Consider the following 18,362-nt stretch of genomic DNA (forward strand, 5'->3'; position numbering starts at 1 on the left):
ACGATTATTACGTGTGCTATACATATCATATTTACACAACATTCATTCTTATAATAAATTATACAGCGATGATCTTTAGCATCCTTTGTCTGACGTAAATAATTATTTTCTTTTCTTTGTCAAAATTCCATGCCTTTTATTTTCTTGTCTTGACAGACCACCGGATATGACTTGTTGGATTACGTCACCTTGACAACAGTCTACTCACCACACCAGACTCGCAGCTTCCGCACAGTTGCAGTCATGAGTGAATGACTGCCACTGTGATGGTTCGGACCCACGCGTCCAGCTCTCCCCGGGGTTTTCAGGATGGAGCAGGGCGACACTGTTGCACCCTCTCTGTACGGAGAGTTCACCGTCGCTGGGAGCCGAAAACTCCTCTGCGCCGTTTGTCTGACGGACCGGGACCTCATCGTCCAGAGACTCAACTCGGCACCTGTCGCGCGCCACAGACTGGTGTTCAGCTTGGAGGACTGTGTCGGCTGCCGGGCGTTCCGCCCGGGCACCGGCGCGGACCCGGCTGCCTACCTGGCTGCCTACTTTTACCCGCTGAGGCGCCGCTGGATGTGCTCCAGAGTGTCGCGGCAGAGAGTGGAGCAGTGTTTCCGGCTCTGCTCCCTTCAGGACCCCGATGCCAACCTCGAGGAGGCGAAGAAGTGGGCTCGAGCTATCCGGGAGAGAAGTGGGTGTCAACCGTGCGTGAGAGACGGTGAGTTATTGCTTATTATTTATATATATATATATGTGTATACTTAAGCCCAAAATTATTCATTCCCCCGACAGAAAGAAAGGATTCCTTTTTTTTTTCAGTTACACATTTGTCACTTCAGATTTTACTTAAATAGGACACACAAGAAAGACTGAAGCCATAACCAATTTATTTAAGACAGAAAGTGTAAATAAACAGGGTGAAAACAAAAAAAAAAAATCACTGTTCATACCCTGCCTCAATACTGCAAACCCCGTATTTTTTATCACAGCCTCCAAAGGATTTTTATATTTGCTCACAAGCTTCTTGCATGTATCGACAGGAAGTTTGGACCATTCCTCCTTTGCAGATCTTTGAGGTTGGAGGGTTTCCGTGCTGCCACCCGTTTCTTGAGCTCCATCCAAAAGTCCTCGATGAGGTTTAAATCAGGACTTTGACTTGGCCATTTCTTAACATTAATGTCTTTGTCCTGGAACCATTTCTTCACCACCTTTGTCGTATGCTTTGGATCATTGTCCTACTGAAAGGTCCAATGCTTCCCCATGCCCAGGTTCTCTGCTGCCTTCTTGAGGTTTTCTTGAAGAATCTTTATCTGCTGCTCTTTCCTCATGATGTAGGGAGGGTGTTCTTTGGTTTCACCCTTCTTTCTCCAGACGAAAGCCATGTCTCTGTGCCCAAAAGCCCCATCTTTGTTTCATCTGACCACTGAACAGACGACCAGAAGCTTTGATCTTTCTTTAAGTGTGTCTTTTTTCGTACCCTTTCCCTTCCATTTTAGCGTTTACAATGCGTGTTCTCAAGTCCTCACTGAGCTCTTTGGTCTTTGCCATGGCAAGTCCTGTGTTGACTCGAAACTGACTGATATGTCAGAAGCAAGTCAACTTTTATAGTCCGAAAACTGGTTAAAGAACAAAATGCAAACTCAGACCCTCAGAGACCACGGTTTGTTTGAATATGCTGTGGCTATCTGTGTTGGTATCACTGGGGTATGAACCATTTTGGACATGGTGGCTTTGTTGTTGAAGTATAATTTAACACCTTTCCCAGTGTTACCTCACATGACATGACTGGCCCACATATATTATTTATGGCAAATCTAAGGTGAAATACTAATGTGTAACTGAAAAAAACAAGGAATACCTTGTTTTTGACAGGGGTATGAATAATTTTGGGCTTAAGTGTATATATATATATATATGTGTGTGTGTGTGTGTGTATATATATATGTGTGTGTGTGTGTGTGTGTGTGTGTGTGTGTATATATATATATATATATATATATATAGTGCTCAAGCCTAACAATTGCAATGTACTTGTGTATTCCCTTTCATCCCTCCCTGCACATGGGAAACACGGCCAGTTAAGTTCCTTTCTGAAATACTTTTTTCCTGGAAAAGTATCATACTGACCCATATACCTTTCTCCCAGGGAGCATTTCTATCTCCCCAAAGAGACGAGAGAGACGGCATTCTATATCGCCTGTCATTGTCATTGAGGACCGGCTGGAGCTGTTCTAGAAACCCTAGATGGGTTTTTGGCTTCAACAACTATTGTGATTTACTGGCTCTCAGTTAACTGACTGAACTAGTTCTCCGCCGTGGGACCAAGAACAAACGGCAATTCTTGGGTTTCACTGAACTAATTGTCATTTAAAGCACCTTTTTTTTCTACCTCTGACTGTGTTACAAACAAGTTGGGAGTTTAATTTCAGCTATTGAGGATGAATATAAATACACGGTGGAGTAGTGGTTAGTGTTGAATGGAAATTCACGTCTGTTATTATTGTTTAAGCGACTAGAAAAAAAACCCTGACTACTGCGTGAGAGTCTGAGCCTTAAAAGGACCTACTAGAGTTCAGTGAATTCCATGAGCTCAGTGACACATTGCTGAGCCTTATTAATTGTATGCCCTGTATTTACACAAAAACTCCACGGGAAGTCACATCTGAAGTTCACCGTTAATAATTCACCACCTGGTAAGAAGAATGTTGCATCTGCTGCTGGTGCTGTTTCATCATGAGAGCTGGGGAGTCGGCGAGCACTTGATGCTCATTATACAGGGAGGACCCTAAATCAGGTTTGGGTTGTCACATCCTCACCTTCACTTTAATCGAGGTCAGCGCTCCCTCAGTGTTTTTACCCCCTCGCGTTTTTATGGCTCCATCAGTGGATGAATTTCAGCTGATCTATTCACCACACACAGCTGCTCCAGGCCTGTTTGTTTGTGACGTTGAACGCCACCCCGTCAGCCTAGCAGAGGTTGGATATTCACGTTTTATTTACATGTTATCTGTGTGTCAAAGCGCTTCCTTCCATTTGGGAGCCGCATGATTAAAATTGACTCTCCGTATTGATCCGTGGCCGTGTACTATCAGCCTTCAGCTCAGGTGCTGGCAGCAGACAAAGCTCTCTGCATTGATCAAGTCTGCCGGTCAATAGACCGTGACCTATAGCTGCTAGCCAACCCGACACGATCATCTTTACCTATTTTGAATTCCTCATTTGTGTGTCAGAAAAAGAGCCGAGAGAATTTTGTGGAAATAATGGTGTTAACTTATTATTTTCTGTGCATCAAGTTGGTGAAGCTGACAAGTCTATAGGGTCCCAGAGGGTCAGCTGACAGACAGCCTGGTTTAAGTCAGTGATCTTTGGAACATCCCTGTTTTTTCACATTGCCAAGATTGACCAGGTGGTTTCTTGTTAATGTTTGAAATTGCTGGTTTCAAACGTAATGTCAAAAGGGCCGTGACCTCTACCTGAACCTGCTTTTCATTGAGTTGTAGAATTGCATGTGATCGAAAGGTGGTGGCATAAAAGCCTGACAGTCGCGAGCTAGCTACCGTTCCTTATATAGCTCTACAGCACCGCCTCCGTCCACACCCTTCGTGGTCAGTGGCGTGCCTTCACTGTTTGCTTTGCTGAGAGTTTGGACTCACTGTGCCCAGATGAAGCTGCCGTCATTATGCATGTGGAGCAGTGAGACGCACAACATCTGCAGAGTTTGCAAAATTATAGCTTGGCACATCATTGTAGGGCAGTAACATTGCTTTTTTTTGTTGCGTGTTAAAAATGTCCTCTTGGGGCCTTCCCCCAGCTGGACCCTCACACCTCACTAGGGACGTCTGAGTAGTCTAAACTGACGTCTCTCACCGTGGACCAGGAGCAGTTCTACTCTGTGTATCTCCTGGATGGCAGGGCTTCTCACTGTATCTTCAGTAGCATCTGGAATCTCATGTTCAAGTTTACCACAATACAGTTCATTGTATGTGCGTTGCAGTTTTTTGTAACTTTACTTTAACATTGTCATGTGACTCTGCTGCCTCTGTGTATGATATTGGTTTGGTTGTTTGAGCTAGTTTGTCTGATTTGTACATGCTGTTGGTCTCAGGCTTTTAGCCAGGAGGGCCTCAGGGCATCTGCAAAACATGAAAAAACGGACATCCAATTCTTGACCGTATCTCGCCAGATGCCGCCATATACCAGCGTAATCTGGCAGCCAAACTGCGGTTGAGAATCTGGCATGCATTTTTTATGTTTTGCAGACGCCCAGACGCCCTCCTGGCTAAAAGCCTGTGTTGGATGAGACGCGCAATAGGCGTTAAAATCCTCTTACTCTTCACAATCCTATTGCCATAAACGTGTGGCCCTTGTCAGCTGCTTTGATTTCACCCTTTTCTCCTGTTCACACCAAACCAACTTGGGTTTCAAGTCTGAATACTCCATGTTGTCACACTTGCACCTCGCTTTTTTTCTTCTGTCATAATTCTGGTCTTTGGTCATTATCTTGTAGGTGGCAAACCTTCTGGTGCAGAAGGCTATAGGAACCTCTGTAGTTCAGGTTCCTCAGCGCTGCAAACCCTGGATGCGTTTTTCATACTTCCTCCTCCACTTCCATGACAGCTCATACTACACACTGTGTCAAACCTTCCGTTTTCTTACTCAACAGAATCTTTTGATTGATCAGCATCTAAAGTAATAACTCACTGTTGTTCTGTGAGTCGCAAGCAACTCTCAGAAACTCCCTTGTGGCTTCAGATGTCTTCCTCTCAGAGCAAAAATGTGAACCCCACCAGCCCATCTGAATGGCAGTTTTGCAGGTGTGTTAGTGATAAAAGAGGGCACTCACCTGAGGCAGGTGCTGCCGGCGATGAACTTGGAAGTTGTCACCAGCAGAATCAATTTATACAATTTAAACTTGGCACACATATTATTATCTCTTGGTTTTTTTTTTATTAAGGTTAAGTTGACTTAAAAACTAAATTGTCAATGATAAGGAAACTGAACGGATTTAAGCTCACACATAAAATAACTCTTTTAGCCAGAAAACAATATTGCTAATATGCCAAAAAGTGTCTTTCCACTTCTTTTCTTCTGAATCCATCTTTTCAAACTTTTCAAAGAGTCTTCTTCTGTATGTATTCTATTTGTGTCATTGAGGATAAAGAGTTATCATCTTGAATGGTTTAATAATACACATAACACTGATCTGGTCCTCAGGTCCAACTCAAATTTACTGGATGCCTGGTGTTTAAACCCATGTATCATATTGCAGGAAGGAGAAGAAGCAAAGGCCTAATCCTTCAATCTCTCTAATGTTGAAATTGGATTCCTTCAGTTTGGGTTTGTTCGACACTACATCACTGAGGGAATGTAGAGATGTGAGCGCCCCAGTGCAACCTGCTTCTAGTCACATTCTCTTGTTTGTTTCTTGTATTAAACCACCAGATAAATATCAGTCATGGCCTGGCATTTGCTCTTCACATTTGACTTGTCGACATTTGTGTGTGACAAGTCAAGTGCGGCTGGTTGAGCATCAACATTCCCCAACTCAGGTAATTTACACCGCCCACTGGAGGAATATAAGAAGATGTATTGAGACTGTACACCCAGTCTGACCTTGGATTGTTCCTACACACCACAGATAACAGCTTCCTATCAGGTGGAAGCCAAAGCCAAGTGTCACTCTGACATTAGAACTAAAGGTTGTTGAATAACCACAGGAAATATTTGAACATCAAGTCCTCAATAATTATTACAGCTACTTAAAGAAAATCTCCAGCTGGGAGCTGAAAGACGCAGCCGGTGACAGTCTTTGAACTGCATGATACTGAATATTAAACATCAGCAACTCTGCTTTGAGTTATGCTATTTGAGTTTTTTCACTTGCTAGACACATATCATCTCCGTACTTACTTGAAACTGACTGTGTAATCTGTCCAACAAAGCAACTACAATTGGGTTAGCAGCGAGAACAAGTAATAGCACCTCAAGACCTGTGCATGAATGAAGTATTTCTACTTCTCTGAATGTAGTTAAACAAGATTCTCAAAGTTCCAGCTAGAAACTTAGACAGTACTCAGGCTCTTTTGGAATAAACAAGTAGATGAACCTTCCTGAAACTGGAAAATGATTTATTACTATTTCAGTGCCGGTCTCAATATTTTTACCCTAGTATGTGACTTATATATTAGATTTACTTGATAAAGCTACATTCGACCTCACCCTCACCCTAACCCACAGGTAGATACCAATTTAGAATGTCCCGCAGTTATGGGGCGGCACGTGGGGCCCGGAGAGATTTAAGGCAGAACCGCTGCTCCTCTCCACTGAGAGAAGCTTGCTGATGTGACTCTTGTTGGAACGCCTCTAGGACGACTCACTGGTGAGGTGTTCTCCGGTCCGAGGGAGGTCTCACCCCGCAGAGGGAAGTTAGTTCAACATCAAACCAGCATCATTATTGATGTAGAAACTACTCTCTTCAAAAAAGTGTCGTGGTAAAAACACTTCTTTTAAAATGATTGTGAAAACGGAAAAGTGCCGTTGGTTGCACTGAGGTATATGCATTTGAAGTTTATGATTTACCTTGGTTTCCTGCCAAGTGAAACCATCAAGCTGCCGCTGAAGGAGTTTGGACATGTCGGGTCGACGCATACCTCTTTTCCCAGACTATATTCAGTCAGCTTGCTATAATGTGGACCTGTTCCGGCGCAGGGGTTTTCCCCTTCTCATTTAAGCAGTGGGTTCCTACGGTGCTTACCTCAGTGGTGATTATTCCATTAGGTTCTGGGACGGTTCCCATGCTGTCGGCTTAAGGCGAGCAGCTAAGACGGCTGTAATCACAGATCAAGTGTGTGGCTCAGATGCATCCAGGGGATGTTTATCTTGTCTTCTTCATTTAGAGTGTCTGTTGATCACCGTTCAGACAGTTCAAATGAAAAGAACCCGTGCAATAAAACCGTCTGTCACTGCTGATAAATGTGATTTACACCATCACATCTGTCTGTAGATCGCAGTGTGGTACCGAGGTCAGTGCTAGACTTCACTCTTGGGGAGCACAGCTCATGTTTTCAGTGCTTTCTGGAGCATTACAGTAGTTGGTGATCTCTGTCACGCCCGTCCGTCACCATACTTCAACAGTCTCCCCACCCTTTCAGTCAGAACATCAATCATGGAAACGGCTGTGTGTGCAATTATGCACTTAGAAGGGACTTTTTTTTCCCTTCTTCTTTTGGGGTTTATTTTGGTCTGACCGCTCAGACGTTTGTCATCCTTTGGCTCTGTGCCTACGCGGCCGGACTAATGATAGAGGAGGAAACCGGGACGTGGATGGACAGAGATGGGAAGATAATGGTGTTTGGAATGTTTCAAGAAGTTGGGTTTGGCATCCAGGAAGTGGCAGGGGACTGGATTTAGTCTACATGGTGTGTGGGGGTGTGTTGTGGCAGGGAGGAAGCCGGGGCAGAGACTTCAGTTGCCAGTGAAGGCCAGTTGGATGAAGTGGATACCGTAAAATATCTTATACAGCAATATAACATTTGTGCCGTGGACTTCACCTGACTTGAGAGTCAGGCAGAGAGCAGTGTTTAAATGAGTCAACCAGGAGTTAGTCTAAACCAACTGGTTTCTCAATCCCAGGAGATGAGTGTGTAAGCATCTACCTGTTTCACTGCATTCTTGCAGTCATTGTTCTCAAGTTATGCAGCAATTTAAATGGTTTAGTAATAGATCAGTTGGCTGTTGCTTCAAGCCTTTGATGGTACGCCCATGCACCAGTGAGAGGGGATGTTTGACTCCTCTCATTGAGGTCACATAACGTGTGATAGGAAAGTAAAATAAGGCGTTTACTGTCAGGTACACTGTGACCTTTCAAGGGCTTAATCTGTGGCATAAGCATGCATCACGGGCAAGACTCCACACGAAGGCCACTGCATTAGTTTTCAAATATTGTTTCAAGCTCTTGTTTTATTCTTATTTTGTATTTGAAGTGCAGAAACTGATTTTCAATAGATTTGTTTGATAGAAAAAAAGATGCTGTCATAAGTTGCGGATTGTTTTTGTCGCAGAAGGGCAGATGAAGCTCTGGAACCTAGCCCTGCAGGAATGGAGGCTTCGCTCTGCGCTCAGAGGAAGAAAGAGCTCAATCGATCTCGAGGAGAGAAAGCCAGACACTGAGTCAGGGACCAGGGACAGGTCTACTCAGTCTAAAAATATGGTATATCTTGTCGCAAAATGACAGTTAGTAGTTACATCTAAATTTTCTTTTCTTTTGTGGCTTCAGAATACATGTCATATCAAACATGCCGTGGGAGAATTTGTTATCTATTATTAGACATTCTGCGAAATCTAACTGAAACAGGAAGTCACAAGTGGATACAAGGAACTATCCAAATTGTCATGTCATGCGGCCTAGTTCAATTACAGTTATCAGTTATACTGTTAAGATCATCTCTACTTCATCCTCTCGCCACTCTTCAAGCTGATCTTTCCGTCTCTTTGAAAAATAACTTTCCATGTATTGTTGATAATGGGACAAGGAACAGATGATCGTGTTTTAGTCGTGTTCTGCACTACAATCTGGAGCCACAAATCTTTTGAAGGATTTGTTACAGTGAGTGATTGGTAACCTCATGAAACATCAGAGGGACCACCATATGTACCATAGATTACAAAAAATAAACATAAAAAAAGGCAGTGTGTGACCTTGTGGTTGTGTTTTGATCTGCAATACAAATTCTGATTTGCCAACCTGTTTATTTCTTAAACATTAATACCAAGGAAATTCAATGCTCAAAGTCAGACAAGCCTAAAAATGTATGAATCTATTCATAAAGCTGGGAACAATTTGAACGCAATTTTAAGACCAAATAAACCAGGACTCATTTTGAGAATAAGTCCATGAAAGTGCATTGGGTTTGGCTGGCCAGCATTGGTGGTTCTTGTCAGATTTTACTGCAATAAAACTTCACCAGCATTTTCTGTCAACTACCAAACAAATTCACATCAAAGCTATGCAGTAGAATGTCTCCATATTCATTCAGTGACAGTTACTATTGATGTATGATGTTAGTTTTGGCACATCCGCTGCCAGGGGCTGTACGAAGCAAAACCCAAGTGCGTGTGGTTACGTGGAGTGCAGAGAGACGGAGACGTGGAAAATGAAATGAGCAGTTTAATGAATGAAAGCACACAGACAAGAGAACCACGTGTCGCTCAAGGACAAAGGTATAGAATACACAAGCAATGGCAAAGAAGGAAGGTAGTGTGGAGGTCGCAACTCTTGCACGGAAATTGAGAATCAGAGCAAACAAGCACGTAGTGGTCCAGCTCACACCTGGCTGAACTCAGGAAGGAGGAGGAAATGTGTGGCCAAGCGAGCGCAGTGATAGAATCTGCAATAATAAAAGAGAAAACAGAGTAACAAACAGGAGTCAGTTTCCAACATTGGCACTGGAGAGCTGTTCACCAGGTGACACTGGCTTGACTGCCGATTGGTTCCAGGTGTGTGCTGTTAGCTGTGAAGCTCTCAGAGACACAAACACAGGAAGACATGAGAAAATAAAAGCAGGACCTGACAAGGTCTTTGCAACGTGTTTCATCAATTCAAGTAGTATAGTATTCAAATACTATTTGAGTACAATGAGTCCTACGGAACTACACAGAAAAGGTATTTAATTCACAAAAAGTCTGCAAAAGGGAATGACATTTTTCATTCGTTTTGAGTTGAGTGCACATTTCTTCCTCTTAAGTTTACTGCTCACCCTTGGCGCCAGCACAAGTGCTTGGCAATTGCTGGGGGATGTTTTCAAAACCTAAGTTAAGACAGGCTGCTTGAAACTGTGAAGAAAAGAAACTGCTGAATCACAATTATGCCAAAAAGTTTCCAGGTCCGACACAGACAGGAAGTAGGTCTATTCGAGCAATAATGGCGATAATAGGTTTGGTGAAATGAATTGAGTAGAGTTCTTAAAATGTTATTGAAAAAGGAAGGTAGAAAATGTTTGCTTTTTCATGGGTCCTTGAATTTTAATAATATTTTTTCTATTCATTTTTTCATGAAATTTCATGCCATAACATTTTGTTTGAGAGTGAAGAGGAAAGCTGCAACATAAGCCTCACCTCTTCCAAAATGTGTGTGTTGTGCAAGCGAGTTTGAAATATCAATGACGGAACAATTGAAACGGCCTTAGAAGTAGACCAATAATATTTGGTGAAAATGAGCTTGGTTGACATCCGCACTTTCTGAGCAAATGTGTTGCATGTACATATATGTTTCTGCGGTCTGCTGTGGCAGCTGTCACTCACCGTTTTTCTCTCCTCTGCAGGAGTGCTGATGAGCCAGCTGCCCCGTCCGTGTCGCATGATGCTGCTAGTGAATCCGCAGAGCGGAAAAGGGCAGGCGCTCACTCTCTACAACAACCACATACAGAGGATGCTGAATGAGGCAGGGGTCTCGCACACTCTGGTGATCACCGGTGAGTTGAAAAGCTGAGTCAACTGGGCAGTCAGGTGCGGTGCCACCGGTCTGGTGGATGTGCTTTTGAGTCACAGCCGTGTCACTGGTCCGCTGAAGGGGAGATTTATAAGACTGCAGCGTGGCAAGAGACACGAAACAGCCTCTCTTCACGTGGATGCTGCAGCGTATTTTGAAAGGCTGAACTGAATTCCTCCAAAATATTGTGGAATCATAAGCTGCCTCAAGTTCCCACATGCACGAAGAGCTCAGCAGAGCTTCCCATCAGAAACTTAATCTCATCGAAAGCTTGTTAATGTCCTCGTCAATCCCGTAAACTTTAGCATGCGAGAACCTTCGACACACGTCTCCTCTTCTTGTTTTCAAACCCCCCCTTGTGTTTATGTGCTGTCATTATCGTTCTTCAGAGCCACTGTCACTGACCCACGTGCATGCAGATCTGTTATGTAATGCATTTGTGTAGACGCACATATGGATATGATCGACATGCACTTGAATCTAACATAAATCCCATTGGTGGCGTTTGATATGAAGTCTCAGTGGCCGCAGTAATCTGGCCAGGTGGTGACAGTGACAGTGCAGAGCCACGGCTTCATGAATCAGACTGATGAAAACTGTCCGCTGAGGTCGTGCCCAGCATCTTCAGTCGTCTTCTCTCATTCTTTGTTATTTCTACCCCGTAGACTAGTGAGCAGCCTCAGTGGGACGAGGCAAAGTGTTCCGGGAACAAGCACAGAGTGATTGTAGCGATGCACTTTTTGGCTTTTTAATCTTGGGGTGTAGATGTAACATTGGCTTTAATCCTTAAATCTACGTCGCTGAAAAGCAGGAAAATTTAGATGCAATCTCTTTGACTTCTGAAATAAATCTTTCACTTTAATCTCCATTTTAAGCTCCAAATGAAGCGTCAGCTACGGAGAATTAGATTTAAGGTTTTTTCCTCCTGCAGTTGAGGAAGCTAGAATGGTATATACAGACTTTAACTAGTGTTGTCTTTCAGTAGGGTCATGATGTCCGGGCGGATATTGTCATTCCATTTTGAAACACACAAATAAATAAATAAATCTCAATTACTCGGAGTTTAATGGTATCCGAATATTTGCCACAAGAAGCCACATTTTTCACTTTGATTGAATTTGGTATATTACTGAATCAAATGATGGACCGATACATACATTTAAACAACAAAATATTCTTTATTCTGCATCAGTTTGACAAGAGCACAGTAAATCACGATGGTGGCTATCACTTTATTTAAACTGAAGCTTTTTTAATGTCTTGGAAATATTTGTATAAGAATTTCAATTTTATAAGAATTCAGAGTAGTGGAAACCCTGGCCATTGTGTAGTGAAAAACATCCCTGAACAAAAGCAAACAGATGCTTTTGTTTGCTTTTGTTCAGGGATTCCTCCATGTTTGTTGTTGTTGTTATCATCCTAGCTGCCACGTGTCTTGTGCATCAGTGTGATCAGTGGACTACAGGGGCTGGACAAAATAATGGAAACGCCTTAAAGCTTTTTTAAAGCACAACCCTCACTGTTGAAGGTGCTGACATCTGTGTGAGGCAGATAACTGATGCAGAGGCTGACAAAAGTGGTCAGACTAATTACTGGAAGCTCGGCAGCTGCGGGCACTGCCAGCGGTACAAGGATAGGTGAAGGATGTCTCTTCTGCATGGAGAGTGTGTGGGGTGTGTGTGTGCTGCTGTCATCTGCAGCTGTAAAGATTCACTCTGATTCCTCACACTTTTGCTTGGAGGACTTCTGTCTCGCAGCGGCTGCTGCAGCTTCAACGTTCTGGACTGAAAAACATGGATCGATAAGTGAGCTGAAATAGTGCCTGCTTCGGTTCTACATTACTCACACTACCTGGGGGAAATGTCCGCTGAGAGGTCACCACAACTTTACCTGTCAATAACACAGCATTACTGCTATATTCCACGCAGAGGTGGTGCACTGACACCCGACACCACAGACCTGCTGTGTAAGATGTGTAAGATTAAAACATCTGTCTCGGCCATTGCGTGTGACCTCAGCTCTACTCTCTTGCTGCACAACCGAGCGCACGCCTCCGGATTTTTTCATCTAAAAGCAACTATTTTATTTTGTTCCCTGCATCACAGGGGTGTCACTGCAACTGTGAGCTGACCATCCACTGTGTTTGAGTGAGTCCGCCCTTCCTCTGCAGATGATGTGACCAGACTGATGAGCAGAGATTGATTCTTCTGTTCCGCACTCAGAGATTTAGAAGTGCAATCCTGTTCTGTGTTTGCAATCATCGCTGATGTTGAAGGGCAGGTCAAGGTAGTGAACGCAAACATCCCGCCGCTCACTCTTTAGACCGCATGTATAGTCATAACTGAAGTAATAGAGGCGTAAAGAAAAGGCATCCCTAGTAACGATGGAAAAGAGGCTGCAGGCTGTCACTAGTTGTGGCACCAGGAGGAGACTTGATGGATTCCTCTTCACACATCACGGCTCCTGCTTTGACCCTTGACCTCTGACTCTGCAACACAGTTGCAGAGAGAGACACAAGAAACTTCTGAGCTGGAAAAAAAGATTTCGACCTAACAACCAAAAATATTTATAGTGCAGTTTTCATTCTTCTGCTTTCAGGAATAGACATAGAGTTTACTGCTGCAGAAAATCTAGTTAATACCCACATCATTTGCATCAAAAATATTCCATGCGTAATGAGCACATGCAGAGAGCAGGTGGCAGTCACATGGCTAGCGTTGCACTGGAGGTAAGAGAAATGAATGGTGAAATTATCCAGTGTCTGGATGTCGAAAGGAACCTAAAGAGCACTAACAAAATCAAATCACCTCTTAAGTTTGAATATTTCCTACCAAGTTGAAGGTTTCGTTGTTTGTCCATTTTGGAGCTATTCTGTTTACAAACAAACAGAGCTTGAATACATGCCTCTTCCTGCTTTCCTTGTGCGTCAGAGCGGCAGAATCACGCACGTGAGCTGGTGAGAGAAGCCGACCTGTCACAGTGGGACGCCCTGGTCATAATGTCAGGAGACGGACTTCTCTATGAGGTGAGGAGACCCCAGCTCTGCCAACACGTGATATATGGAAATGTCCTGTATTTTGCTGGATACCCCTCCGATACCTTCTACTTTCACTATGAAAGTTTTCTGTACTGTTCGTTGATGTCAACTGCTTCACTCTGACACCTGAAAACACCAGGTGTGAGCATTGAAGTCATATAAATCTATGTGGAAATATTTGTTGACAGATTTTCTGTCATGGATTATTGACATTTTACTGTGTGACATGACATTTGTAAATGTAGAACGATCCTAGGAGTGAAGCTTCCATCCTGCTGAACTTGTTTCTGCTGTGTGTGTGTGTGTCTCATAGAGTCACTTCTCTAATCATCATTTATTTATTCTGCTCGCTGACATGTGACTCCTCCAACATTTGTCTGCCAAACATTGAAATGTTTGGGTCAACAAGCAGAGCATGTTTGCAGTAACTCTTCATTCACATTTCCCTCAGGTGATAAATGGTTTGCTGGAGAGATCAGACTGGGAGGAGGCCATTGGCACCCCGCTGGGGATTCTTCCTGGTGGCTCAGGCAACGCCTTGGCAGCGTCGCTGCATCACTACTCAGGGTGAGGCCAGGTTGCTTGTTGTAACAGTAGTAGTAGTAGGTTATTCCAATCCTTCATCTCTACTTGATCTGGGGGATGGAAACAGAGCAGGGATTAGAACAGGTCTCAGACTGGATAATAAACCAGACTCCTGACAGAGTTCAGTGACTTCAGCCTCTTGAAATATGTATAAATTGCAGTGGCTGGTGTTGTTCTCTTTTTGCGTCACCCTCCCTGGGGTCAGGTAAATAGCTGTAAAAAACCAATATCACTGGTGTTGGTCGTGGGAGGAAATTGGCCGGGCCAGTCTGCTCGAGCACATCCAGGCTCCGAGGCGCTCCCTTTCTCCTGACTGAATTATTAAAGGCTTGCTTTTTAACTTATTGTCCATTCAGCTGGAAGACAAAAGAGCAGGGGAAACAAAAAGAAAAACCCATCAACCTGAGTTTGACAAATGACCCCAAGATTGCAACCCAGCAACCCACCACTGAGCGTCACATTTCCCAGACAAGTCCTGGTGTTCGACCCGGAGGTGCTGCTCTGCATCCAAGCTGCCTCACAGCCGGTTTGCTCCAGAGGCACTAGTCGAAGTTTCAGGATTCTTCTGCTGCCTGGTGAGAGTGAGGTTCTCCGGTGACTCATGGAGCGGGTGACACAGCCCTCTGACCATACCTGTCAATCAAGCTCCACGATAACAAAGGTCGTGCGACCAGAACGGCAGCCACACTGAGAGGAAGAGACCAGACTGTGTGCTCTCCTCTGTCACTCTCCATGCAGCGACCAGAACCTCCCTGCTAGCTGAGGGCGGTTCTGCAGAGGTCACGACTGGGCCGACAGCACCTCCAGCTGAACATCAGCTCACTGAGGCGACAGCTGAACACAGCCAGTCGTTTGCTGTGAGACTGCAGAGCGGCAATTGTGCTGGATGAGCTGCAGCTGGAAACAGTAGAACATTCACAGTAATAACACTGATCATTTCCTTCAGTGTTTTTCTGACCTGACCTGTTTCAAAATAGTCTCCTATCTCTCTGACACACGTCACTTTAACTCTCAGTTTTCCTATTTCTATATTAATAATGTCATTATCGCATCATGATTTGACTTTTTCATCTCAGGATAATGACTTCCTGTATTTGACTGAACGTGAACTATGATTTGGACTAGATCTATTTCCCACAACTTAGCTCTCAAACATGGTGTTTTGATTTTATATTGACCATGTTTCCCAGAATTCTGACTTATATTTGTTAACATTTCAGACGACCTTTTGACTCACGCTTTTTGATGAATTCTTACAAAAGATTTGTACCTTTTGTCTTATGGTTTTGATGATTTATTTATTCAATTCGTTTTTAGCAAATGTGACCCACATTTCATACTTTTCTCTCATACTTTTCATGTCAAACTATGTTGTCACATATATTTTCATTTCAAAAGTTTTGATTTGTTATCACTCCAGTGTTATTTAATGATTAATGTTGTCTTTCTGTCATAATGATGACTTTCTGCCTCAAAAGAATGCATCTAAAAATGTCAAAACCCATGTACATATTCATCTCATACTTGGACCCATCTCTTTTTGTACTCCACACATTTATTTATTTTCAAATATGATTCAGTGAATAACGGCTGGGTCCAGCATTTATTTCTAACTTCCTAGTAAAATGTATGGTGGTGATGATGGTGGTGAGCACATTATGGATGCAGAGGAGAGTCAGAGCCAGAACATAGGCCGCATGATAAATATGGATGAAGGTCCAAACCCACAGAGACCTCCAGTCATTGGTGACATTTACTGTGTTTCTGTGTGTGACCTTCCTGGCTCCGTCTGTCCAGATGTCTTCTGCTCTTTGTTGTCTCTCCTGTCTGAAACCCCCAACCCACCACCTCAGCCTCACCTCGCCTGCCAACCTGCCACCTCCCCCCCTCCTCCACCCGCCCGCCTTAGTTTTGTCACACTAAGGTCATGCAACTGTGATGCCACACCAGTGGTTTCTGCGCCTCTCCTCCCTGCAGTGGTTATTAATCTTTCATGTTTAGTGAGACACTGAAATGTCTCGCCTCACTACTTGTCTGAGAAAAGTCGGTTTTCTTAGCTTCACTGAAGCGGAGGTGTTTTTATAAGATGAAGTTGCAAGGGACAATTTGATTTTCTGAATTTTCCAAACAAGGCGCACGCAGTCACAGTGACGCTCATTGAACGCGATTATTGAACGGACAGCGCCCCCCTCCGGCTTAAAAGGAAAGATCATGTTGGACGCAAACTAAACCTACGCGACAGTAAAAGCCAGTGGCCTGTTGATCGATTGAGGCAACCCGAGTATTCCATTCATCTGTAGTTAAAAATGATCGTTTTTACAAATGTGTTATTTGTAGTAATTTTCTGAGCAACCAATTGTATGTTCCTGAGAAACCTTCCCTGTTTTTTTTTATTATTATTTTGTTTGTTTTTCTTTTTCCAGAGTGATATTTTTGTTGAACTAGAGAGATACTACTAGAAAAATCTGAAAAGAGATCTGAAAAACAGAAATAATTTGAAAAAAACTTGTATTTTGCTTCAATTTATAATGCGTCAAGCGAATGCAACACGCCTCTAGCTTAACACTAGATGGCGCTGTGTGGTATCACAGGCCCAAAGGTCAGGTTCCATGCATCTTTGTCATGACCGTGTTTGTCCTCCAGGGCGTCTCCGGTGTTCAGCAAGGAGCTCCTGGTCAGCTGTGGCTTCCTGCTGTGCAGAGGTCTGGTGTCCCGCATGGACTTGGTCTCTGTCCAGCTGGGGTCGGGCACCCGCCTCTTCTCCTTCCTGTCTCTGGCCTGGGGCATCGTGGCTGATGTGGACATCGAGAGCGAGCGGTACCGCCACGTCGGGTCGGCCCGCTTCACCGTGGGGATGCTGGTGCGGCTGGCGTCTCTGCGCGTCTACCGCGGGAAGCTGGCCTACCTGCCGGCCGAGAGGACTCGGTCGGGCCGGGCCTGCAGGGAGCGCTGCGCTCCTCCCGCTCAGTACAGTCTCCACAACTCCTGTCAGTCCAACAACTCCCTCCGAGCGAGGAGGCTGGAGGAGCGTCCACCCTCGCACCACCCCACCGCCGGACACGCCGACCTCCCGCAGCTGAGCGAGCCGCTCACCCCCGATTGGGTGGTGGTCCCGGAGAAAGACTTTGTCCTGGTGCTGGCTATGTGCCACTCACACCTGGCAGAGGACCTGCTGGCCGCACCCAGCGCCGCCATGGACGACGGGCTGATCCACCTGTCTTACATCAGAGCGGGGATCTCGCGCTCGGCGCTGCTGAAGCTCTTCCTGGCCATGGAGAAGGGAGCGTATCCGGACTCCAGCTGCCCGCACCTGGTTCACGCCACCGTCCGAGCCGTGCGGCTGGAGCCGCTCTCGCCTAAAGGGATCATCACGGTGGACGGGGAGGTGGTGGAGTACGGGCCGGTGCAGGCGCAGGTCCACCAGGGGATGGCCAGACTCCTCACTGGCGGAGGCGCCAGATAGTTTTGAGCCTTTCTGCAAGAGTGTGGACGCTCAGTCTCCTAGTCAAACCAAGGTCTGAAGCACTGGGACAGAACCAACCTGGTTATTTATTGAGTTCTTCACTTCATTTTATACTGACTGTTTGGGAAGAAGCGGCAAAGCTTTTGCGACTGTTGTGAAGACGAGGCGCTCTCGCGTGACGTGCCTTGATCGTGGAAGTGCATTATCCGTTTCTACGCGTTTCACCTCTGATGTGCTTCCAGAGCGTGATCAGGTCCGAGGAGGGAGTCAAGATTCTGTGTCCATAATGTTGCTGCAGGTCAGTGAGATAGTTGTAACAGAGTCTGCACCTGCTGGTTTTGTGAAACACTGGAGAGAAATCTATTTTTCCATCCGACAAATGTCTGTGATTTTTATGATGAAGATGATAATAAAGAATGAGAGTCAGTTTAAGGCTTTTCTCTTTCAATTGCCTGTGCGCATCTCTTGCTGAGGGAGGAGAGACGACAGTCAGTTTGAGTTACAGGATGCAACTGCTGAAAACAATCTGATCTCACGGTTCCTTGTGGATGAATGAATCTTTGTGGATTATGGCGCAGCTCCAGGAGAAACGCAGGTTGACTTGTTCCATTCCAATTCAAATTAATTTCAAGTTAACTCTACTTTACTATTATTTTTTGCAAGAAACCGAATTAAAAAACATTGGAAAAACTTTTTTTTTAAATAAAAATTTGTAAAAAAAAAAAAAATCCTCATTCCCATTGTTATCATAATATGAAAATCTAAGTGACACGTGTTCACATGATTTAAAGATATGGAAT

The 18,362-nt window shown here is 44.4% G+C and overlaps 1 protein-coding gene across 1 annotated transcript; it reads left to right on the plus strand.

Moving 5' to 3' along the window:
- The first annotated feature begins 217 nt into the window (after positions 1–217).
- On the plus strand, positions 218–18,028 carry LOC128754008 (sphingosine kinase 1-like). Its single transcript, XM_053856282.1, has 5 exons — positions 218–709; positions 10,311–10,460; positions 13,408–13,502; positions 13,966–14,081; positions 16,743–18,028. Exons 1-5 carry the CDS (start codon positions 310–312, stop codon positions 17,560–17,562), a joined length of 1,581 nt encoding a protein of 526 aa, XP_053712257.1. The 5' UTR covers positions 218–309; the 3' UTR covers positions 17,563–18,028.
- Positions 18,029–18,362: the final 334 nt, after the last annotated feature.

This window comes from Synchiropus splendidus, chromosome 2 (genome assembly GCF_027744825.2).
Source record: "Synchiropus splendidus isolate RoL2022-P1 chromosome 2, RoL_Sspl_1.0, whole genome shotgun sequence".
Classification (NCBI taxonomy): Eukaryota; Metazoa; Chordata; class Actinopteri; order Syngnathiformes; family Callionymidae; genus Synchiropus; species Synchiropus splendidus.